Source organism: Oncorhynchus nerka, linkage group LG1 (genome assembly GCF_034236695.1).
Source record: "Oncorhynchus nerka isolate Pitt River linkage group LG1, Oner_Uvic_2.0, whole genome shotgun sequence".
NCBI lineage: Eukaryota > Metazoa > Chordata > Actinopteri > Salmoniformes > Salmonidae > Oncorhynchus > Oncorhynchus nerka.
Window position 1 is genome coordinate 38,571,717 of NC_088396.1, and position 25,776 is coordinate 38,597,492.

General features: G+C 44.1%; 1 protein-coding gene across 1 annotated transcript in view; it reads right to left on the bottom strand.

The window, feature by feature from the left end:
- LOC115129841 (CLIP-associating protein 1-like) overlaps positions 1-25,776 on the bottom strand; it is a 140,027-nt gene that overhangs the window by 41,100 nt on the left and 73,151 nt on the right. Inside the window, exons 9-20 of the mRNA XM_029660647.2 lie at positions 10,473-10,696; positions 10,288-10,380; positions 9,997-10,142; positions 7,508-7,643; positions 7,195-7,265; positions 7,026-7,085; positions 6,375-6,452; positions 5,670-5,837; positions 5,073-5,119; positions 4,674-4,847; positions 2,344-2,451; positions 248-412 (exon numbers count right to left, since the gene is read on the bottom strand). Coding sequence (XP_029516507.1) covers positions 248-412; positions 2,344-2,451; positions 4,674-4,847; positions 5,073-5,119; positions 5,670-5,837; positions 6,375-6,452; positions 7,026-7,085; positions 7,195-7,265; positions 7,508-7,643; positions 9,997-10,142; positions 10,288-10,380; positions 10,473-10,696 — 1,470 coding nt within the window. The remainder of the gene's footprint in view (positions 1-247; positions 413-2,343; positions 2,452-4,673; positions 4,848-5,072; positions 5,120-5,669; positions 5,838-6,374; positions 6,453-7,025; positions 7,086-7,194; positions 7,266-7,507; positions 7,644-9,996; positions 10,143-10,287; positions 10,381-10,472; positions 10,697-25,776) is intronic.

The window sequence follows — 25,776 nt, forward strand, 5'->3', positions numbered from 1 at the left end:
TTGACACATACATGGCCCTCGACAGCATGTGTGTGGTATCCTATTGATCAGCATACATGTGCTGTCTGTTATGTATGTGTATCCAGTGTGTAGGTAATACACTGTTCATTTAGGCAGTTACTTAGTTACTATGTGCGTTGCTAGCAAATGACAAATGTATTTTTCCTGGTATAGAGTGAATACATGATTTATTTAGTGTTTACATGCACAATGCTGAAGTTGTGAGGACATGTAAAAGGTCCATTACCTAGTCCCAGTCGGCTGGGAGAGGAATCTCTACTGCAGCCCTGGCTGCGGGGGACCTTGCTCCTCTTGTCTGCAGGGGTGCTGGAGGCTGAGGGGGGCCTGCTGATCCTCCCGTACCCAGACGAGTGGCCCAGAAGCTTTCCAGGGGAACTGGAGCGACTGCCAGCTGCAGGAAGGACAACGCACAGGAGTCACAGGCAGAGAGTGAAACCATACGATGGGTCACAGCGAGCAGAGCGACGCACCTCTTCATGGCATGCTGGGAAGGTTCTGTCACGGCTCAAAGCTGAATTCCCTCATTTTCTATCTCATTCTTTCTGGGGGATTATTTCATTACTTAAATGTTTCTAATGGCATATGTCACTTATTGTAGTAATAAAATAATCATATACAACTCTTAGCAGACACTTATCTAAAGCCACTTACAGTACAGTGAGTGCATAATGTGCATGTGATTCCAGTGGGAATTGAACCCACAACTTTGGCTTTACTAGAGCCACACAAACTGAGCACATATCTCTGTGTGTTTACAGTGCCTTGGTGATTTGGAGGGGAATAATCCACAGAATGTCAAACCAACACTTGAGGTAACGGGACCAATAACATTCTCTTTCTATCCTAACATAGATATTGGATTTCAGCTTCGATGAGATAGATAGGGAGGGACATATAAACAGTTGCAGGACAAACAAGATGGGTTGAATCCAGGGTCTAACTGGGCTGTGGGAAAACCAACCAGTGATTACAACAACAACAACGGCATCAACAATGAAAACAGTTCAGAGAACACAGACAACAATCAACAATTGACAACAAAATGTACCAATCAAAACACTTGTGAGACTAAAATAATAAACATGCACTTGAGTTGAATGGACCATAAAATAATGAATTGATTGACATGCAGAGAACTGCACAGGAGGAAGGGATGGGACTAAGAACTGGATTCTTTACTCTGATTGGATGAAGTCCGGGCCTTACCACCGCCAGTGGGGTTAGCAGATCTGGATCCTGTGGTTGTTATGGTAGCAAGCGGCAGAACAGGACGTGAAAATAAAACGGTCAAATGTGACAGAGAGTAGTGTTAGCCCAGCATGCACTGGGACAGATGTTATCTGTCGATGTCATGTTACACATGCACATATCATTGAAGCCCCTCATCGAGGCTTCAGAGAGAGAGAGGGACAGAAAGAGAGAGAAAACCACACACACATCTTGTGAAAGAGTGCACTAATAACAGGCGCTCAAAGTTCCTTCAGGATGTAAAATGTATGAGGTAAAACATCACACAGACTGACGAGAGAAATTAAGAGAACCTAGTATATAAACTGAAGAGAACCTAGTATTTTGGGGCGGCAGGTAGCCTAGTGGTTAGAGTGTTGGACCAGTAACTGAAAGGTTGCTAGATCGAATCCCCGAGCTGACAGGTAAAAATCTGTCGTTCTGCCCCTTAACAAGGCAGTTAACCCACTGTTCCTAAGGCCGTCATTGTAAATAATAATTTGTTCTTAACGGACTTGTCTAGTTAAATAAAAATAAATTGTATATAAACTGAAGAGAACCTAGTATATGAGTTGGAGTGAAGGAAAAGCAGCCAACAAGTGCTCAGCATATGTGGGAATTCCTTCAAGACTGTTGGAAAAGCATTCTAGGTGAAGCTGGTTAAGAGAATGCCAAGAGTGTGCAAAGCTGTCACATCAAGGCAAAGGACGGCTACTTTGAAGAATCTAAAATATATTTGGATTTGTTCGACACTTTTTTGATTACTACATGATTCCATGTGTATTATTTCATTGTTTTGATGTATTCGCTATTATTCGATAATATAGAAAATAGTAAAAATAAAGAAAAACCCTTGAATGAGTAGGTGTGTACAAACTTTTGACTGGTACTGTATATAAACTGAAGATGTAGTATGAGCTCACAGCAGACAGGATAAAGGTCAAACTGGGGGTTTACATGATAATGAGAGACTGGAGATGACATTGTGGACCGCTTCCCTGAGTTCAGACAGTGTGCTGTGAGGGAATGAAATCGGTCTTGGGTTCTTTTGCTGACAGTGTGTGTGTGTGTGTGTGTGTGTGTGTGTGTACTCACGCTGGGACTGGGATACCATTTTGGCTCGGCTGCGCCCCCTGCTGTCAGTCACAGTAGCGCTGGCTCCGACGGCACTGCCAGCGCTTGTCCTCCTCGTACGCACACGACCTGTAGAAAACAAAACACACAGGGAGTTAGTAAGAGAGTTGAAGCCACTACACTACAAATGATACTGTATCCAAGCAGTTGTGCACCACAGTTCACCACGACACAAAACAAAGAAACTGCTTTAAACAGACGGGGACAAAAGATCTGGATGGGGGGAGGTTCTGAAACACAGACAAACATACTGAATATTTCTACACATTCCCACAAAGAAATGCATTGGATCTGGGAAACGTTTGTCTAAAGCAACATCAAGACAACACAACTTTCTTTACAGTATGTTAAACTACTCTTCAGTTTATTTGAAAAATCGCAAATAAAATGGCATTGTCATATTTGCAATCCAGCCAAGTAATGTTCCTAAGAGCTGGGACAGCACATTGACTGATGCTGAGAAAGAGATTGGGGCGTTCAGATGTCTGCTAATTTTGGACTGTATTATCAAAAAGGTATTCTTACATTTTTCCAGCAAACCTCTCCAATTTTAGATACACAGACACACATGCACTCACAACCACCACACATTGAGAATATCTCTTTCCACAACAGCTGGGACCTGGCTCTAGATTAAGGAACACCTTAGCCCAGGGTTTCCCCAAGTCGGTCCTGGCGGCGCCCCCCTCCCAGGGTGCACGTCTTGTTTTTTGCCCTAGCACTACACAGCTGATTCAAATAGTCAAAGCTTGATGATGAGTTGGTTATTTGAATCAGCTGTGTAGTGCTGGGACAAAAACAAAACATGCACCCAGGGGGAAACCCTGCCTCGGCCAACAACGAGTCTTATTATCAGCCTTCACACACTGTTTAATAGAATGTGGGTAGAAGCAGTGACCTTATATTCATTGGAAGATGTTTGATAAGCGAGGTCCTACTCAGTCAGAGAGTGCATTACATTACAGGATCGGGAAAGGCCTTTCTTTAAACGAAGAACAAAGTCTATAAGTGATATCTAGATAATTAGAAGAGTACCGAGAGGTAGAGGATCACCTTGAAAGGCAGGCAACACTAAACCTCAGCGACCTCTGACCCCTTAACACAGTCCACTTACACACAGACAGAGACCAAAGGGTGGGTGAGTTTCACCGCATGCAACATTCACCTTTACATACATAAAACAGAGTGCTTTCCCTTCACTAATCCCTAATAAACTAAATGTAAGGGGGGGCTCAGCCGAACCTTTGACTGTCCCCGACAAGACGCAGACACACAAACACACACAGATCTTACCCGTATTAATTTTACCAGGTGTGCCATCTTTTGGGCATAAATCAAAGCGGGGGCGGCGGGTGAAGAGAGTTATAGAATTAAACATTAGTACCAGTTAGCCAGGAGAGAGAGAGAGAGAGGGGGAGGGGAGGGAGGGGGGAGAGAGAGGGGGGGGAGAGGGGGAGAGAGAGAGGGGGAGAGAGAGAGAGAGAGAGAGAGAGAGAGAAAAAAAAAAGAGGGAGAGAGAGAGAGAGAGAGAGAGACAGGGAAAAAAAAGAGGGAGAGAGAGAGTGAGAGGGAGAGAGAGAGTGAGAGGTGGGTGGGTGGGAGAAAGACGTCTCATTAGTAATGGATAGTAAGCAGTACACTCCACAGGGACGCGTTAGGGAAAGAACAGAGGGACAGCAGCTGGATTGCAGGACTCCTCAGTATCAAATTGCCCAAATTTGGGAGGTACGTGGAGAGTTTTTCATCATTATTTATCAAGGACTTTAATATTTATATAATGGTCAGTCGTCAAATCAGAGTGATTATAGGCAGCCATTTGACATCTTTAGTTTAATTAGTTTACATACAAAACTTTGGAGCCTGTCTATCTGCACATTTTGGCCTTGTTGTCTGTTTCATGTTTCTATACAGCTTAATGATGTCTTACTTACAACCCTCACATGAATTCATATCTACACACCAGTGTTTTTCAGATTTGAATTTCTACAGAATAATGTAATTAAGACATGGTGGTAACTTTGAGAAATGACTCTTCCAGAACTGAATAGCGCGAGTCGGTTTGACTACTTTGTGTCTCTCTCTCTCCATCCGTGCCACACACTGACTGTCACCCACACCGGCCTCTGCTCTTCTCCCGCCCCTCCCCCACCCGCTGAAACCAGAAGAGCACTCCATTTAAAAAAAAATGTAAACATGTATTTCGACTATCTGGATATCCAAAGAAATATCATGATATCATTAGAATAATAAAGTAATTGTAAATGTCCATTCCTAGTGTGTGTCTGATTTACCTAGAGAGGCGTAGGAGCCTGGGGGCAGAGTAGCGGCTGAGCTGAAGGGAGAAGCGGAGGGCACGGTGACCAGACAGGATTTGGCGCTGGCCGCAGCGTTCACGTCGACGTCACTACGGGAACGCTGAAGAGAACCGCCGGGGTTAGAGTTCACCCTGGAACTCACCATCTTCCCTGCCATCGGGGAGACAGGGAGAGGGGGAGAACGGGAGAGGTTGAAATATCAACATATCATACCAACACATTATACATTTCATTAGTCTGTATTTAGTCTCACAGAGGACAAAATTATAATCGGATTTGCAAGAGACACCTGACATAACCCACAAATAGAAAGAGGTGGCATGAAATAAGCAAGACGTGTTGAGAAATGAATACTGTAGCAGCTAGTACTCTTACCCCTTGTCATGCCGCCTCCTATGACACTCTTGACAGACAGGGGCCGGCTGAGTAGAGAGAAGGACACACCATTATGGAGTTATTGGAGTTATTAACAGCTCAGTATCCCTATACTTCACACTACCAAAAACAAGACAAAACGATGTCATAGGCCAGGGCTCAGAACCCTCGGACGATGTACGGAAAATGATGATTCAAACTGCCAGTGACATTATAAAAGATAAAGGTCTGGACACCAGTTCAGGGCTCAGACCCCTCTGACAATGAGGATGAAGAGGAAGATTAGCTCACTCTCTCCAGTCGTTAAACTGGATCAACCGATACAATCTACCTCAGTGTGTCCATGAGGCAGACAGATCCATTAGTGGTGTGTTCAAATCAATGATACATTTTTCCACCTCATCATCAATCATATGAAGGGATAAATAGAGAGGAAGGGATGGGGGGAAGGGGAAAGTAAGGGATGGAGTGGTGTCTTGATGCTCTTCTGAAAGGAGGAAGATGAGCAGTCTGACTTGGGGAGGGAAGGAGGGGTGGATGGATGAAGGGATGAAAGTAAACAGGGATGAGGGAAGGATAGAGGGAGAGGTATCCTACTTGAGGCTCTCCTGAGAGGAGGAGGATGAGCGGTCTGATTGGGGGAGGGACACAACGCTGTCAGAACTTTTCAGGTGAGACTGGAGAGCCTTCTGATAGGTCGACTCCAGGGCCTGGAAAAGATGCTCCGCTTCTCTGCTGTAGTGGCCATGGAAACCCCAATAACACCTATGGGCGAGGGAGGAAGGAAGGAGGGGGTGGAGAAGGTTTGAGGTCACATAGGTCACAGCCCCTCATATCAGTACATGAACAGAACTGTCAGCACACATTTTCTAAAACGTTTACATTTTAGTCATTTAGCAGACAAACTTATCAAGAGCGACTTACAGGAGCAATTAGGGTTAAGTGCCTTGCTCAAGGGCACATCGACAGAGCCTTGTTGGCTCTGGGATTCGAACCAGAAACCTTTCAGTTACTGGCCCAATGCTCTAACCACTAAGCTACCTGCGACCCACATACCTCTGATAGGTCACCGGAGGGCAAGTTACATACTGTATGAGACAATGCCCGGAGGAATTTATATTCGTAGTAAAATAAGAGACACCGAGAGATGTCATTTTATTCCACATTGTTATCCATACTGTCAGTCATGAAATCATAAAGCAATATATTACTTTTTACAAACTGCAAAGACCAATTCTTTGTTTTACTGAGGACAAATTCAGACAAATTTACCAAATAAACAACCATAAAAACAGAACTTACTTTCTGGCCACGGACCTGGCCTCTGAGTCGGCATCATGGATCCCTTTCTTGATGGTCTCCGTCAGAATAGCCACGTGCCTGGTGGGGTAGTAGGCAAACATGACAGAGGCAACTTCAGGTACAGCAGCCAGGAAACCAAAACTACACCAACAGAGAGTGTGTGTGTTTACCTCTCCAGTGTGTGTGTCTGCCACTCCAGTGTGTGTGTTTACCTCTCCAGTGTGTGTGTTTACCTCTCCAGTGTGTGTCTGCCACTCCAGTGTGTGTGTTTACCTCTCCAGTGTGTGTGTGTGTTTACCTCTCCAGTGTGTGTCTGCCACTCCAGTGTGTGTGTTTACCTCTCCAGTGTGTGTGTTTACCTCTCCAGTGTGTGTGTTTACCTCTCCAGTGTGTGTGTCTGCCACTCCAGTGTGTGTGTTTACCTCTCCAGTGTGTGTGTTTACCTCTCCAGTGTGTGTGTCTGCCACTCCAGTGTGTGTGTTTACCTCTCCAGTGTGTGTGTTTACCTCTCCAGTGTGTGTGTTTACCTCTCCAGTGTGTGTCTGCCACTCCAGGGTGTGTGGTTACCTCTCCAGTGTGTGTGTTTACCTCTCCAGTGTGTGTGTTTACCTCTCCAGTGTGTGTGTTTACCTCTCCAGTGTGTGTGTTTACCTCTCCAGTGTGTGTGTCTGCCACTCCAGTAATAACAGCTCTAAGAACTCATAACTGCGCCTGGAGAGAGGAGACATGATGAGAGTTAACACATTTATAAGGGAAACCTCAGGGAAAGACAGAAGATGTTCACACCAAATGATTTCACAGAGGATCTTTGAGTCCTTACCGTCTGACTGCCACTGATTTGGACGTGCAGTTACTAGTGATGATTGGGATGAGACGTGAGTAGTGTGTATGCTGGAAGAAAGAGGAGGAGGTCCCAGAGGTCTTCAGATACAGGTTATTTTCCACCTCCCAGTGTCTTAACAACACATTTCACAACCAGATATCAGTTATACTGAGTAATAAATACATCAGGAAATTATTAATTTTCTGTTTGACACAGTAGCTAATGCATGAATCCCATTCATCCAATGTGATTCAACCCCTGACGTACGGTATATGAATGTCTGCATATACAGTTTGTGTGCAGTACTCACCCTGAGGATGAGACGTATGGCTGCCATGCCAGACGTGGCGATCACCTTGGCACTGTTGGGCACCAGGTTGAGCAGTGTGGGCATCAGGGTCTCTGCACAGTGGTCAAACTTGTTGCCCATTAGCGTGGACAAGTATCTGAAGAGGGGAGGGGAGAGATTGAACACATACAGCAAACCAATATCAATCAAAGATGTTAAATCTCCTCAGAAACATTTGATTTAACGTACTGGAACTTATACTGAACAATAATATAAACGCAACATGCAACAATTTCAAAGATTACAGTTACAGTTCATATCAGGAAATCAGACAATTGAAATAAATTAATTAGGTCCTAATCTATGGATTTCACATGACTGGGCAGGGGCGCAAAAAACAAATTCTGATTGGGTGGACCTGGGAGGGCATAGGCCTACCCACTTGGGAGCCAGGCCCAGCCAATCAGAATTAGTTTTTCTCTACAAAAGGGCTTTATTACAGACAGAAATACTTCTCAGCAAACCCCCCCCTCCCTCCTCTGAAGATCCGGCGTGGTTGCACGTGATCTGTGGTTGTTAGGCTGGTTGGACATATTGCCAAATTCATTGGAGGTGGCTTATGGTAGAGAAATTAACATTACATTCTCTGGCAATTGCTCTGGTGGGCATTCCTGCAGTCTGTATGCTAATTGCACACTCCCTCAAATTGAGACATCTGTGTCATTGTGTTGTGTGACAAAACTGCACATTTTAGAGTGGCCTTTTATTGTCACCAGCACAAGTTGCACATTTGTAAGTAATGAACATGCTGTTTAATCAGCTTCTTGATAATGTGCCATGTAAAAATGTGTGCCATGTAAAAATGTGTGCCATGTAAAAATGTGTGCCATGTAAAAATGTGTGCCATGTAAAAATGTGTGCCATGTAAAAATGTGTGCCATGTAAAAATGTGTGCCATGTAAAATGTGTGCCATGTAAAATATGTGCCATGTAAAAAAGCTAACGTTTAAGTTCCTTGCTCAGAACATGAGAACATATGAAAGTTGGTGGTTCCTTTTAACATGAGACTTCAATATTCCAAGGTAAGAGGTTTTAGGTTGTAGTTAATATAGTATTTATAGGACTATTTCTCTCTATACCATTTGTATTTCATATACCTTTGACTATTGGATGTTCTTATAGGCACTATAGTATTGGCAGTGTAACAGTATAGCTTCCGTCCCCCTCCTCGCCCCTACCTGGGCTCGAACCAGGAACACATCGACATCAGTCACACTCTAAGCATCGTTACCCATCGCTCCACAAAAGCCGCAGCGCAAGGGGAATAACTACTCCAAATCTAAAAGCGAGTGACGTTTGAAACAGTATTAGCGCACACCCAGCTAACTAGCTAGCCATTTCACATTGGTTACACCAGCCATTAGGCTGATAGGCTTGAAGTCATAAACAGCGCTGTGCTTGCGAAGAGCTGCTGGCAAAACACACAAAAGTGCTGTTTGAATGAATGATTACAGGCCTGCTGCTGCTCAGTCAGACTGCTCTATCAAATCAGACTTAATTATAACATAATAACACACAGAAATACGAGCCTTTAGTCATTAATATGATCGAATCCGGAAACTATCATTTCGAAAACAAAACGTTTAATATTTCAGTGAAATACGGAACCGTTCGGGAATTTTATATAACGGGTGGCATTCCTAAGTCTAAATATTCTTGTTACATTGCACAACCTTCAATGTATGTCATAATTACGTAAAATTCTGGCAAATTAGTTCGCAATGAGCCAGGCAGCCCAAACTGTTGCATATACCCTGACTCTGCGTGCAATGAACGCAAGAGAAATGACACAATTTCACCTGGTTAATATTGCCTGCTAAACTGGATTAGTAGTTATAACTAGTGATTATGATTGATAGTTTTTATAAGATAAGTTTAATGCTAGCTAGCAATTTACCTTGGCTTCTACTGCATTCGTGTAACAGGCAGACTACTCGTGGAGTGCAATGGTTAGAGCGTTGGACTGTGCGGTTGCAAGATTGGAACCCCTGAGCTGACAAGGTGAAAATCTGTCGTTCTGCCCCTGAACAAGGCAGTTAGCCCACAGTTCCTAGGCAGTCATTGAAAATAAATATGTGTTCTTAACTGACTTGCCTAGTTAAATAAAAGGTATTTCCGATTGTTATGAAAACTTGAAATCGGCCCTAATTAATCGGCCATTCCGATTAATCGATCGACCTCTAGTCAAGATACACATTTAAAGATCAGGTTGATTTACAAACTGGGCCAGGTGGGACGAGGAGCTTCCCTCCCTTTAATGTCACCACTTTACTGTGGCATTTCCCAGAGTTGCTACATATGTAACCACTGCCTCTGGTCAGCCTTACTCAACCACTCTGAGATAGCAGCTTTTGGAACAGATGGTTAACTCAACAGTGTAGATAACTCTACTTGGCATAGAAGTGGAAGAGAGAGGTTGAAAGCTGGTTTGCGTGTCTGCAGGTCCTTACCCCAGTGTGATGCAGGCCTCTCGTACCACCTGGGACCTCAGGTCTTTAGCCGACAGCTTCAGAGGGGCCTCCAGCAGACGGAGCTGCTGAGGGAAACTCTCATACTCCAGCGCTCCAGCCAGGAGCAGAGAACGCACCTTCTTCAGCTAGACAGAGGAAACACAAACGTTTATGCTACAACAGTCGTTTCTGACTGTTTATAGGCTACTACTGTCAACAAAGCCAGAATATACAGTACAAGGTGCTGAGATGGTCATGCAGACATTGATCATTAGTGGTTGTGGTCCTTACAGCGATGACTCGGTGCTCCCAGTCGTTTTTGTCGTCAGACAGAACCTCCCGGACCTTGGAGAGGTTGTCCTCCATCTCTCTGTTGGAGTGGATCTGGAGAGGAGAGGAAAGACAGGAGTCAGACTGGGGTTGATAGCAATTTATACTGTAAACACACACACATAACCCCTATCTGTGCATGTTACCTGGATAGTAGGAACCTCTTCAAAAGCCTTGATGAAGTCCTCCTCATCTACTGCTCCTGCAGCAGCATCTTTAGCAGAGATCTTGCCGGGTCCGGTGGCAGAGCTGGGCCTGCGTACAGAAGCTGCAGCTACAGTCCTCCTCCCGCTGGGGGGCGCCTTGGAGGACGATGCGGAGGAGCAGGACCGGCCCCCATCCACAGAGTCCTCATCATCAAAGTTCTTATCTGCCAGGGGAGAGAGGAGAGGAGTGGCGTTAGTCCAGTTTTAAGTTATTTCATTTCTGCATTGGTGACCACCATGTTCATTAGGACACACCTTAAGGAAACAAAAACAAGTATTTTATATTGGACACCTAGCCTAGTATGTTCCAGTTTCACTTCTGTTTCCTGTCTACTGAGCTCGACCCTGTTGTTTGGGGTGAGTGTGTGGGTGTTGTAACCCACCCATCTGCCATGCTGGGTGTAGCTAGCTCATTTCATCTGGATTGTCACTGTTACATGAATACAATCCGTTCTGTCACTTCTACAGTTTTCCGGTTTACACGAGGGATTATGAACGAAGAGAAAATATGATCCTGGAGAGATGCCTGGAGCCAACATTATTTCCCAGAAATCTACGTGAGAGAACAGTAATGTACTCCTCAGCAGGAAGACAAACTGCACACCATAAAAAAATGTTTTTCTTAGGAGGGATTCATACAATAAAAATAGCGAATCAAAGCCTGTTCAAAGGTTGTGTCCCAAACACCATAGTAACGTTAGTGGTAATTATGACAGCAAAACAAGTCACCATTCAGACAACCAGACCGATATCTCCATAAACAAAGCAACAGGCAGGCACACGGAGAGAAACGCCCCGTTCACAGCTGTCTTCCCCCACTCATCTTCCTCACAACACTCCATTCCTCCACCAGACTGCTAACCTGTAATTACCATCAAACCAGTATGTATATATCTACTAAGAGAGAGAGAGCGAGAGAGAGAGCGAGAGAGAGAAGAATTTGAGAAAGGCAGATCAATTGGGGAAAAGAGAGGAGGGAAAAAACATCGGGAGAGATGTCGGTAGGTAGTGTGAGAGGAATAGAGAGAAAGAGACACACCACGTAAAGAGAATATATTATAAATAGCATCTGGTTCTTACAGGCACAGATCTTCTTACACACCAGCTTCCTCAGCATCATGATCTATAGCACGCGCTCTAAAGTATTTCCTCACCACGCTTCTGCATCAGCAGTGTGTGTGTGTGTGTGTGTCTGTGTGACGCGTGCCTTTGTGAGGGTGCTTGTGCAGCTCTGTGATGACAGTGCTAGACCAGCTTCTCCCTTAAACCCTTCTGTCCAAGGGTTAGCTGTCAAACACAGTGGTGTGTGTGTGTGTGTGTGCGTGTGTGTGTGTGTAGCAGGAGGATGCTGGCAGTTCCTGCATTGCCAGCCTGGTGTGACATGTCCTTAGGGACATTGGTTGTCCACCACAGAGGGAGGGGAGGGGCCAGCACCTGTGATGTCACCTCTGATCAATCATTGTTTATTCAGGGTGTTGCTGGAGGATAAAAACAAAAGGAACCTAGCCCAGTGGTCATTGGCCCAGGATAAAAAAAACAGTTTATAGTCAACTACTGTTACTTACACTGCATTACGCATATTCATATGTATGAATACGTATGTAAATGAATTCCTATTTTTACGGCACGTCACACCATAACACTAGCATACCTCAACATTGTGTTGGCTTCATTTTCCCCTGGAGCCTGTCTAGCAAGCTGTCAAACTATCTCAGTGAAAACCGTCACTAGCTCACCCACCCAGTTAAGAAAGCCTTTGTTCCAACATAACAAAAGCATCAAATCAATTATGCTTTGCCTCATGCAAGCTGCTGATATTATACATAGTTTGCCTGGAGTCTCCCTGCTCTAGCATCCATCTACCCTTAGTTTATATACAAGAAAACATAAAGCACATACTGGTTTTAGAAAACATCCCTCTCATGTCCGTATGCATACTCACACAGCAGTGCTTTATTACACTGATCGAGAGTAAAGTTATGGCCCCTTAGCTCTCTAGTGTAGTGTTAGTTATTTATGTGTGGCGTGTGGGGGCTAGCATTATCACTGTGAGACTACAGTCTCAGTGATGACTGAGGCTAGCATTATCACTGTGAGACTACAGTCTCAGTGATGACTGAGGCTAGCATTATCACTGTGAGACTACAGTCTCAGTGATGACTGAGGTTGGCATTATCACTGAGAGACTATAGTCTCAGTGATGACTGAGGTTAGCATTATCACTGTGAGACTACAGTCTCAGTGATGACTGAGGTTAGCATTATCACTGTGAGACTAAAGTCTCAGTGATGACTGAGGCTAGCATTATCACTGAGAGACTACAGTCTCAGTGATGACAGAGGTTAGCATTATCACTGAGAGACGACAGTCTCAGTGATGACTGAGGCTAGCATTATCACTGAGAGACTACAGTCTCAGTGATGACTGAGGTTAGCATTATCACTGTGAGACTACAGTCTCAGTGATGACTGAGGCTAGCATTATCACTGAGAGACTACAGTCTCAGTGATGACTGAGGTTAGCATTATCACTGTGAGACTACAGGCTCAGTGATGACTGAGGTTAGCATTATCACTGTGAGACTACAGTCTCAGTGATGACTGAGGTTAGCATTATCACTGTGAGACTACAGTCTCAGTGATGACTGAGGTTAGCATTATCACTGTGAGACTACAGTCTCAGTGATGACTGAGGCTAGCATTATCACTGTGAGACTACAGTCTCAGTGATGACTGAGGCTAGCATTATCACTGTGAGACAACAGTCTCAGTGATGACTGAGGTTACAATTATCACTGTGAGACAACAGTCTCAGTGATGACTGAGGTTAGCATTATCACTGTGAGACAACAGTCTCAGTGATGACTGAGGTTACAATTATCACTGTGAGACAACAGTCTCAGTGATGACTGAGGTTACAATTATCACTGTGAGACTACAGTCTCAGTGATGACTGAGGTTACAATTATCACTGTGAGACTACAGTCTCAGTGATGACTGAGGTTAGCATTATCACTGTGAGACAACAGTCTCATAGATGACTGAGGTTAGCATTATCACTGTGAGACTACAGTCTCAGTGATGACTGAGGTTACAATTATCACTGTGAGACAACAGTCTCAGTGATGACTGAGGTTAGCATTATCACTGTGAGACAACAGTCTCAGTGATGACTGAGGTTAGCATTATCACTGTGAGACAACAGTCTCAGTGATGACTGAGGTTAGCATTATCACTGTGAGACTACAGTCTCAGTGATGACTGAGGTTAGCATTATCACTGTGAGACTACAGTCTCAGTGATGACTGAGGTTAGCATTATCACTGTGAGACAACAGTCTCAGTGATGACTGAGGCTAGCATTATCACTGTGAGACTACAGTCTCAGTGATGACTGAGGTTAGCATTATCACTGTCAGACTACAGTCTCAGTGATGACTGAGGCTAGCATTATCACTGTGAGACAACAGTCTCAGTGATGACTGAGGTTACAATTATCACTGTGAGACAACAGTCTCAGTGATGACTGAGGTTGGCATTATCACTGTGAGACAACAGTCTCAGTGATGACTGAGGTTACAATTATCACTGTGAGACAACAGTCTCAGTGATGACTGAGGTTACAATTATCACTGTGAGACTACAGTCTCAGTGATGACTGAGGTTACAATTATCACTGTGAGACTACAGTCTCAGTGATGACTAAGGTTAGCATTATCACTGTGAGACTACAGTCTCAGTGATGACTGAGGTTACAATTATCACTGTGAGACAACAGTCTCAGTGATGACTGAGGTTAGCATTATCACTGTGAGACAACAGTCTCAGTGATGACTGAGGCTAGCATTATCACTGTGAGACAACAGTCTCAGTGATGACTGAGGCTAGCATTATCACTGTGAGACAACAGTCTCAGTGATGACTGAGGTTACAATTATCACTGTGAGACAACAGTCTCAGTGACGACTGAGTTTAGCATTATCACTGTGAGACAACAGTCTCAGTGATGACTGAGGCTAGCATTATCACTGTGAGACAACAGTCTCAGTGATGACTGAGGTTAGCATTATCACTGTGAGACAACAGTCTCAGTGATGACTGAGGTTAGCATTATCACTGTGAGACAACAGTCTCAGTGATGACTGAGGTTAGCATTATCAATGTGAGACTAGTCTCAGTGATGACTGAGGTTAGCATTATCACTGTGAGACTACGGTCTCAGTGATGACTGAGGCTAGCATTATCACTGTGAGACAACAGTCTCAGTGATGACTGAGGCTAGCATTATCACTGTGAGACAACAGTCTCAGTGATGACTGAGGTTAGCATTATCACTGTGAGACTACAGTCTCAATGATGACTGAGGTTACAATTATCACTGTGAGACAACGGTCTCAGTGATGACTGAGGTTAGCATTATCACTGTGAGACTACGGTCTCAGTGATGACTGAGGCTAGCATTATCACTGTGAGACAACAGCCTCGGTGATGACTGAGGTTAGCATTATCACTGTGAGACAACAGTCTCAGTGATGACTGAGGTTAGCATTATCACTGTGAGACAACAGTCTCCGCGATGACTGAGGTTAGCATTATCACTGTGAGACAACAGTCTCAGTGATGGCTGAGGTTAGCATTATCACTGTGAGACAACAGTCTCAGTGATGACTGAGGTTAGCATTATCACTGTGAGACTACAGTCTCAGTGATGACTGAGGCTAGCATTATCACTGTGAGACTACAGTCTCAGTGATGACTGAGGTTAGCATTATCACTGTGAGACTACAGTCTCAGTGATGACTGAGTTTAGCATTATCACTGTGAGACAACAGTCTCAGTGATGACTGAGGCTAGCATTATCACTGTGAGACAACAGTCTCAGTGATGGCTGAGGTTAGCATTATCACTGTGAGACAACAGTCTCAGTGATGACTGAGGCTAGCATTATCACTGTGAGACAACAGTCTCAGTGATGACTGAGGTTAGCATTATCACTGTGAGACTACAGTCTCAGTGATGACTGAGGCTAGCATTATCACTGTGAGACTACAGTCTCAGTGATGACTGAGGTTAGCATTATCACTGTGAGACTACAGTCTCAGTGATGACTGAGGTTACAATTATCACTGTGAGACAACAGTCTCAGTGATGACTGAGTTTAGCATTATCACTGTGAGACAACAGTCTCAGTGATGACTGAGGCTAGCATTATCACTGTGAGACTACAGTCTCAGTGATGACTGAGGTTACAATTATCACTGTGAGACAACAGTCTCAGTGATGACTGAGGTTACAATTATCACTGTGAGACAACAGTCTCAGTGATGACTGAGTTTAGCATTATCACTGTGAGACAACAGTCTCAGTGATGACTGAGGCTAGCATTATCACTGTGAGACTACAGTCTCAGTGATGACTGAGGTTACAATTATCACTGTGAGACAACAGTCTCAGTGATGACTGAGTTTAGCATTATTGTACCAAAGAAACAGAGACGGGACTGCAGCCTGTGAAATGCATGTGAAAAGGCTCATCCAACAGCATCTATCTTACTGACGGCACACGTTCCATTTGCTTTGCACTGAGGCTAGCAGCATCAGGGTACCAGAGAGACAGGGAGGAGACTGCAGCATGTGGGATGGCTCAATCCTTTACTAGGAGGAAATGTCAACTTTATTCAACCATCTCATTAATTGAACAACTTCAAAACAGTTTTTCCCTGATCGTTAAATGACATGGAGAGTTTCAGACATAGTTAGAACAAGATAGATAGAACTGTTCTATATCTATGGTCTTAGAGCACTGAAAGAATAGCCTGAGACAAACTCCATGATAATGTTCAGAGAACCCTCCCAAATACCATCTCTAAACGGAGACTATTTACCTTCAGTTTATTGATTGCAGCAGTTACAGCAGCACTTAATCAAACGCTGACACAAAAATGTCTTGAGCTGATTTATACACACATAGGGAGCCATTAACATAGCGGGCGGATGGACGGACACACACACACCCCCGTCCTCCCTGGGGGCAGTAGTTAGGTCGTTAGCTGTGTGTCTGTAGCCTGTGGCAGAGGAGGGGTCGTGTTAGTAGTCCACATCATCATCTAACTCCATCACATCCTGCCTACTCTGCCTTCAGCCTGCTCCGCCCTCAGCCTACTCTGCCTTCAGCCTGCTCTGCCTTCAGCCTGCTCTGCCTTCAGCCTGCTCTGCCCTCAGCCTGCTCTGCCCTCAGCCTGCTCTGCCTAGTGATATGATTACTGTAAGCTGGACTGTCCTGTTCTACATGTAGGCTACTATGCATTATATGACCTATTTCTTGAGCTGAATGCTCAAAGTCTTGGACACTGGTCAATGACTGTGTGGAGTAGAGGTCGACCGATTATGATTTTTCAGCGCCGATACAGATTATTGGAGGACCAAAAAAACTCAATACCGATTAATTTTTATTTATTTATTTGTAATAATGACAATTACAACAATACTGAATGAACACTTATTTGAACTTAATATAATACATCAATAAAATCAATTTAGCCTCAAATAAATAATGAAACGTGTTCAATTTGGTTTAAATAATGCAAAAACAAAGTGGTGGAGAAGAAAGTAAAAGTGCAATATGTGCCATGTAAGAAAGCTAACGTTTAAGTTCCTTGCTCAGAACATGAGAACACATGAAAGCTGGTGGTTCCTTTTAACATGAGTCTTCAATATTCCCAGGTAAGAAGTTTTAGATTGTAGTTATTATAGGAATTATAGGACTATTTCTCGCTATACCATTTGTATTTCATATCCCTTTGACTATTGGATGTTCTTATAGGCACTTTAGCATTGCCAGTGTAACAGTATAGCTTCCGTCCCTCTCCTCGCCCCTACCTGGGCTCGAATCAGGGACATATCGACAACAGCCACCCTCGAAGCAGCGTTACCCATGCAGAGCAAGGGCAAAACACAAAACGCACGAAAGTGCTGTTTGAATGAATGCTTTCGAGCCTGCTGGTGCCTACCATTGCTCAATCAGACTGCTCTATCAAATCATAGACTTAATTATAACATAACACACAGAAATACGAGCCTTAGGTTATTAATATGGTCGAATCCGGAAACTATCATCTCAAAAACAAGAGGTTTATTATTTCAGTGAAATACGGAACCGTTCAGTATTTTATCTAACAGGTGGCATCCCTAAGTCTAAATATTCTTGTTACATTGCACAACCTTCAATGTTATGTCATAATTACGTACAATTCTGGCAAATTAGTTCGCAATAAGCCAGGCGGCCCAAACTGTTGCATATAACCTGACTCTGCGTGCAATGAACGCAAGAGAAGTGACACAATTTCACCTGGTTAATATTGCCTGCTAATCTGGATTTCTTTTAGCTAAATATGCAGGTTTAAAAATATATACTTCTGTGTATTGATTTTAAGAAAGGCATTGATGTTTATGGTTAGGTATAGTCGCAAATGTTGGCTGTCTTTGTTAGGAAGAAATAGTCTTCACACAGTTCGCAACGAGCCAGGCAGCCCAAACTGCTGCATATACCCTGACTCTGTTGCAAGAGAAGTGACACAATTTTTCTACTTAAAATAAATTAATGTTAGCAGGCAATATTAACTAAATATGCAGGTTTGAAAATATATACTTGTGTATTGATTTTAAGAAAGGCATTGATGTTTATGGTTAGGAACACGTTGGAGCAATGACTCCTTTTTCGCCGCATCGATTATATGCAATGCAGGAGACGCTAGATAAACTAGTAATATCATCAACCATGTGTAGTTATAACTAGTGATTATGATTGATTGTTTTTATAAGATAAGTTTAATGCTAGCTAGCAAATTACCTTGGCTTCTTACTGCATTCGCATAACAGGCAGGCTCCTCGTGGAGTGCAATGTAAGGCATGTGGTCAGAGCGTTGGACTAGTTAACCATAAGGATGCAAGATTGAATCCCCGAGCTGACGAGGTAAAAAATCTGTTGTTCTGCCCCTGAACAAGGCAGTTAACCCACTGTTCCTAGGCCGTCATTGAAAATAAGAATGTGTTCTTAACTGACTTGCCTAGTTAAATAAAGGTGTTAAAAAAATAAAATTGAAATTAAATCGGTGTCCAAAAATACTGATTTCCGATTGTTTTGAAAACTTGAAATCAGCCCTAATTAATCGGCCACTCCGATTAATCGGTCAACCTCTAGTATGGAGGATTGGTAGGGAAAGACAGGTAAGACCATCAGTGACTTGTCCTTGATGATAGAGGAGGAATAATATGGGTGATGTCATGGAGAGGTTGTCCTCTCTGGCACCCTCTGCTGGTGAAAGTGAAACTGCATTGTCTGCCCCATAGAGACATTCACATCATTTACATTTACATTTACATTTAAGTCATTTAGCAGACGCTCTTATCCAGAGCGACTTACAAATTGGTGCATTCACCTTATGACCTCCAGTGGAACAGTAGTGCATCTAAATCTTTTCAGGGGGGGGGGTGAGAGGGATTACTTTATCCTATCCTAGGTATTCCTTAAAGAGGTGGGGTTTCAGGTGTCTCCGGAAGGTGGTGATTGACTCCGCTGTCCTGGCGTCGTGAGGGAGTTTGTTCCACCATTGGGGGGCCAGAGCAGCGAACAGTTTTGACTGGGCTGAGCGGGAACTGTACTTCCTCAGTGGTAGGGAGGCGAGCAGGCCAGAGGTGGATGAACGCAGTGCCCTTGTTTGGGTGTAGGGCCTGATCAGAGCCTGGAGGTACTGAGGTGCCGTTCCCCTCACAGCTCCGTAGGCAAGCACCATGGTCTTGTAGCGGATGCGAGCTTCAACTGGAAGCCAGTGGAGGGAGCGGAGGAGCGGGGTGACGTGAGAGAACTTGGGAAGGTTGAACACCAGACGGGCTGCGGCGTTCTGGATGAGTTGTAGGGGTTTAATGGCACAGGCAGGGAGCCCAGCCAACAGCGAGTTGCAGTAATCCAGACGGGAGATGACAAGTGCCTGGATTAGGACCTGCGCCGCTTCCTGTGTGAGGCAGGGTCGTACTCTGCGGATGTTGTAGAGCATGAACCTACAGGAACGGGCCACCGCCTTGATGTTAGTTGAGAACGACAGGGTGTTGTCCAGGATCACGCCAAGGTTCTTAGCGCTCTGGGAGGAGGACACAATGGAGTTGTCAACCGTGATGGCGAGATCATGGAACGGGCAGTCCTTCCCGGGAGGAAGAGCAGCCCCGTCTTGCCGAGGTTCAGCTTGAGGTGGTGATCCGTCATCCACACGGATATGTCTGCCAGACATGCAGAGATGCGATTCGCCACCTGGTCATCAGAAGGGGAAAGGAGAAGATTAATTGTGTGTCGTCTGCATAGCAATGATAGGAGAGACCATGTGAGGTTATGACAGAGCCAAGTGACTTGGTGTATAGCGAGAATAGGAGAGGGCCTAGAACAGAGCCCTGGGGGACACCAGTGGTGAGAGCACGTGGTGTGGAGACGGATTCTCGCCACGCCACCTGGTAGGAGCGACCTGTCAGGTAGGACGCAATCCAAGCGTGGGCCGCGCCGGAGATGCCCAACTCGGAGAGGGTGGAGAGGAGGATCTGATGGTTCACAGTATCGAAGGCAGCCGATAGGTCTAGAAGGATGAGAGCAGAGGAGAGAGAGTTAGCTTTAGCAGTGCGGAGCGCCTCCGTGATACAGAGAAGAGCAGTCTCAGTTGAATGACTAGTCTTGAAACCTGACTGATTTGGATCAAGAAGGTCATTCTGAGAGAGATAGCGGGAGAGCTGGCCAAGGACGGCACGTTCAAGAGTTTTGGAGAGAAAAGAAAGAAGGGATACTGGTCTGTAGTTGTTGACATCGGAGGGATCGAGTGTAGGTTTTTTTCAGAAGGGGTGCAACTCTCGCTCTCTTGAAGACGGAAGGGACGTAGCCAGCGGTCAGGGATGAGTTGATGAGTGAGGTGAGGTAAGGGAGGAGGTCTCCGGAAATGGTCTGGAGAAGAGAGGAGGGGATAGGGTCAAGCGGGCAGGTTGTAGGGCGGCCGGCCGTCACAAGACGCGAGATTTCATCTGGAGAGAGAGGGGAGAAAGAGGTCAGAGCACAGGGTAGGGCAGTGTGAGCAGAACCAGCGGTGTCGTTTGACTTAGCAAACGAGGATCGGATGTCGTCGACCTTCTTTTCAAAATGGTTGACGAAGTCATCTGCAGAGAGGGAGGAGGGGGGGGGAGGGGGAGGAGGATTCAGGAGGGAGGAGAAGGTTGCAAAGAGCTTCCTAGGGTTAGAGGCAGATGCTTGGAATTTAGAGTGGTAGAAAGTGGCTTTAGCAGCAGAGAGAGAAGAGGAAAATGTAGAGAGGAGGGAGTGAAAGGATGTCAGGTCCGCAGGGAGGCGAGTTTTCCTCCATTTCCGCTCGGCTGCCCGGAGCCCCATCATTGTATGGCTCTATCTAGTTCACAGGAAGTTGTCTGACTGTAGTCTACATCCTTCAGGAAGTTTAACAGTTCAAGTGTCCCCCAACCGCCACAGATTCTCTCTCCAACTAAAACCTCCCCAACACTGCAGGACTGCCATTGACCGCTTTCTGACTGCTGCTAGAGTTGCTCTATAAAGCAATATTATGTATGAAACTGCTAGCTAGAGCTAGAGCAAGTACATGGAAGAGAAAAGAAGCCATACGTGACAGCACAGCAAGACTGATATAGGTCAGTACTCAGGCTTCAGGAATGTTACTGAAATGATGCACTGCACTGCCAAACTCAAAGATCAAGGAGAGAACAGAGAAACAAAAATGGATGGGTGGATGGATGGAGAGGATGTCTGTATCTCTGGGGAACAGGAACAGAACAGTAACTTAATGCATTTCTCAGTATATGGAATATCACCAAGTGTCATTATTGCGGTTTCAGGATTACTATAAGGACAAACAGTTACTAACAAAACCACCATAAAAATTCACTAGGGAAGAATGCCATTAACAGAATACACACTACACTACCTAATCTGTCCACTAGATGCTGAAGCACCCTGTGTGCTGCACAGGTTGGCATTTATTGGGATGAGGCAGCTCTGCAGGTTCGTCACTAGCTGGCACAGCCACAAAGTCATAAAAATCAAAGTCAAAAAAGTAATAAAACCACTTGCCTAACCTTAAATTAAAGGAAAGATTAACCCATTCTGATTTGTATATTGTTTTGGTGCATTTATGAGCAATGTTATATTGTTTACCAGGGTAAATATTTGTGGTGTATCTGAGCTATTGCCGTTCACGCACCCGGTATGACGTAGCATTGCAATAAAGCTGCTCTCAACACATTGGAAGTGAGATGCCAAAAAAGATGCACAACTGTTTCTTTTTTGGCATTGTATGCATGTAAGAAAACTGTGGCAAGACATCAGTAGGTTTATAATTGAACACATTTATGAAGATTTTACACTATTGTGGAGAGATGTACTGTTTGGATTCTTTACATACAATAGAAATAAGCGCAATCATTTTTACGTAATTAATTTCATTATTCTTTTGGCCAAATTTCATATACACAAATGTAAATTTACAAACAGAAAACCACATTTTCGTACCCTACAAAAAGAAATTGAACTGTATTTTAAGACGGTTAAATGCTCTACTAACAAAAAAGCTGTTATAATTGTAAGTATATGCATGTCCCTTAAGGTCCTTGTGTAATTGTAATGTGATATTGTACCCCCTAGCCCCGCCCCCAGCCCCGCCCCTAGCTCGATTGTCCATTGTTTGTAATCTATGTATGCTTGTGTTCCCTCATGTGCTTTATGTATTGATTTGATATTAATAAAAAATATATATATATATATTTGTTTTAAAGACATTGGAAGTAAGATTGCGAAAACATCTATTATACATTTCAATACTGGCCAATGTCATAACGCTGGAGGTTGTCTTCTCCCGAATGAGCCAATGATCATATTTCTGCGATATTCCTACCTCGAGAAATGTGTAATTTAACAGAGGGTCCACCACATTTCTCCTATTTGTCAGCCTCTTCAGTCCAGGATGCATTGCATAGTGCCGTTGAGAATGTCAGACTCCACTCTGCAAGGCACATCAATCTGCAGTTTGAACATGGTGAGATTGTAGACACCTAAATTGATAGTGCAGTTTGTTTAGGCGATTTCACAGCTAACTAGCTACTTCATATGCTGATATTGACTTTGGTATTACTGTATGTAGCTATGTTTGTTAGCGAGCAATAGAGAAAGCATTGGATTGTGGGTTTTTGTCGTCGACTTGAGCTGCAACAGATTTCCACAATGTTTTTCACGTTGCTACCAACCTTATTATAATGACAAAATGAATCATTTGTTCACCAAAAAAAATGTTCTCACATATCACTGTTATTTAACATTGTAAATTATAGGAATTGGTGGTTTTGGGTGGATCTTTCCTTTAAGAACAATTTTAACTTTGAAATTGGCCCATCTAGTGGAAATTGCTCAGCTCTGTCTCCAGGACAAGATTTATCCCAATAAACCTGTGTGTGCTGCATGCGCAAGTGGCTGCAGAGCAGATGAGTCCTCATTTCACTCCATATTCTGCAGCATCCTAACTGCGTATCAGGCAGCACTGGTAATCCCTGGGACACAGATTTATATTTTGTGGATTTCTTAGGCTCAGGCGATGCTTTTCTCATGTCCGTTCTAAACTGGAGGGTGAGAAAGAATGGAAGTATTTTCTTTAGTTCCTTCCATGCAAGTTTCTCCTGATTCAGGCTCCAGGGGTTCTGAGTACCCAGCTGATCTGGGGGAGATAGCCTGGTACCAGATCTGTCTAAGGCTGGGGGGAAGAGCATTGCTGCACTGAGTGGCATTCTGTTTTCAACAACTAGTTCCTCCAGCACTGTCCTGGTCTGTCTGTCTGTGAGCCTGTCACTCTAGTCAGCGGTTTACATAAGTCTGAGGGCTTCAGGCTAGGCTAATGTTCAGCACAATGTCATTAGTGATCTCTCATTATGCTGATGCCTATAAGAGCAAACAGGGACCGCTCAGATAAAACACCCACCCCATCCCTCGCTCACTCTGAGACACACGCATGTGCACACACACAGCCGCGCGCGCTGAATAATAATAACCATTACTAAAGCATTTGACAATGTTCTGCTTCCCTATAATCCCTAAAGGATTTAAATCCATGTGAATCTAACGTTGGGAAAAGGAGAGAAAGAGAGCTCACGCTTACTTGGTATCGTTCCTTGACAGCCCGCTATGGGAGGAGTTCCCTGTTGCCATGGTAAAATAACCATAGAAAGGCTTAAGTGGCAGATCAGGTTCAAGACTCTCTTCCCATTGATTGCTCATGTGTCAAGGAGGGTCAAAGATCATCTACCTGGTCATTCATCTACGTTCTTCAGGCTTTTAAATGAGATATCTCTGATTACTGAATGTAGGATGAAAAGACTATCTTTCCACTGTGCTTCAAAGGCTCTGTTAATTAAAACTGATCTGCTTTGCTACGTAATAAGACAGCCAACAAAGCAAAAATATTTTACACACAGAGGGGAAAGTGTGTCCCTAAGGAGCCACCGTACCAGTGGGATCTCTCATACTTTACGGGCAGTGGCGACTGGCTCCATGTTTGCCAGGGTGAGCAGACAGAGCAAAGAGTCAGTATTAAGTGTGGCCAAGTGTTAGGTGAATGTGGAGTGTTGTAAACAAAGACAAGAATGTGGTAAAGTAATGGTCTGGCTCTTACCATAAAGTACTACATCCCCCTCTGGTAAAGGCAAAACAAAGTGAAAGCCTCCAGCATCAAGTGTACTGTCAGGAGTTAGGCCTAACCTATTCATCAAAGTATGAAAGGACAGAGGTAGACAGACAGACTGGGGATTTAGAACAGAGCCTGCAGCAGCATCCTAACAGTGAAGGTTAGTGGATGTGCTTCAGTCAGACACTTAGTTATGTCTTCAACTCTAGACAGCCGGTTTATTCTGAGCCATGACGTTTGTAAAAATCCTATAACAAACAAGATATAAAGCCTAGGTCAAGCAGCACAACAACATCTGTCCCAATATAGTGCACTACTTTTGAACAAGGCCATATGGTCAACTGTAGTGCATACGATGAATAGGATGCCATGTGGGACTCACCCTAAATGTTTGGGTTCAGAGTCAAGACTCTGCTGCTGTGACAAATGGGACAATAAAGGCCAGATCTGAAAGGGGAAAAAACACAGGTAGTTGTAAAATGCCATAAACAAAAAAAATATTTGGGGAAATGTTATCACAGCATAGACACACACACAGCTGAGACCCGGGCTCTGGGCTGTTTCAGAGGGGGACAAGTACGTTTCTATACGACTTCATTATAACAAAACAAACAGGTCAGCTCCTCAGTAGTCTCTCTATGTCTCTCTAGAGGAGCATATAGTTAGTTCTTAATGAAGAGTCAATCAAAGGTTGAGATAAAAGACAGCAGCCATCTGTCAGTGAGGAAATCCACCCAGCAGGCTGAAGGGAAATGTCAGTTAATTGAACACTGATAGAACTTTGAGATATCCCCGCGTCTATGGCAAGACAGACAGTGATGGATATTCACTTTCTCAGTGGTACACTTATGGCTGTAGCAAGGGCAGTAAAGGAAAGTATTATTTGTATTATTATTAAACTATCCAGAATATAGATTACAGCAAACAATATGTACATTTTTTCTAAGGGAAAATCAAGTCTGAAATGTTCAATTGCAAACTTCCAAAGCCTTTTTAAACATCAATTACAAGTTTTAAATGTCCTGTAGTGGGTGATCAAATGAAGATGCTACATCTGTACAAACCATAACAAATTGTTAGTTTGAATTAACAGAGCTTTATACTGCATGACTGTCGTTTAACTCCCTACTATCCCCTTGGACAAGTAGGCTACTGCTGGTACTAAAGTAACCCTTAGCTTCCCTTACATATCTAACTCTGGCATTTGGCCTTAATGTTTGCAAGTGGATGAATGGGTAAAGGTTATTCTTACCAGGCCTCTGGTGTTATGTCCATCCTTCACACACACAGCTGTCCAGGGTCAAGTTAAGTACACCCTGTCACCAGCCCTACTCTGCCCCAGTGACCAGCACTGGAATGATACTCTACCCCAGTGACCAGCACTGGAATGATACTCTGCCACAGTGACCAGCACTGGAATGATACTCTGCCCCAGTGACCAGCACTGGAATGATACTCTGCCCCAGTGACCAGCACTGGAATGATACTCTGCCCCAGTGACCAGCACTGGAATGATACTCTGC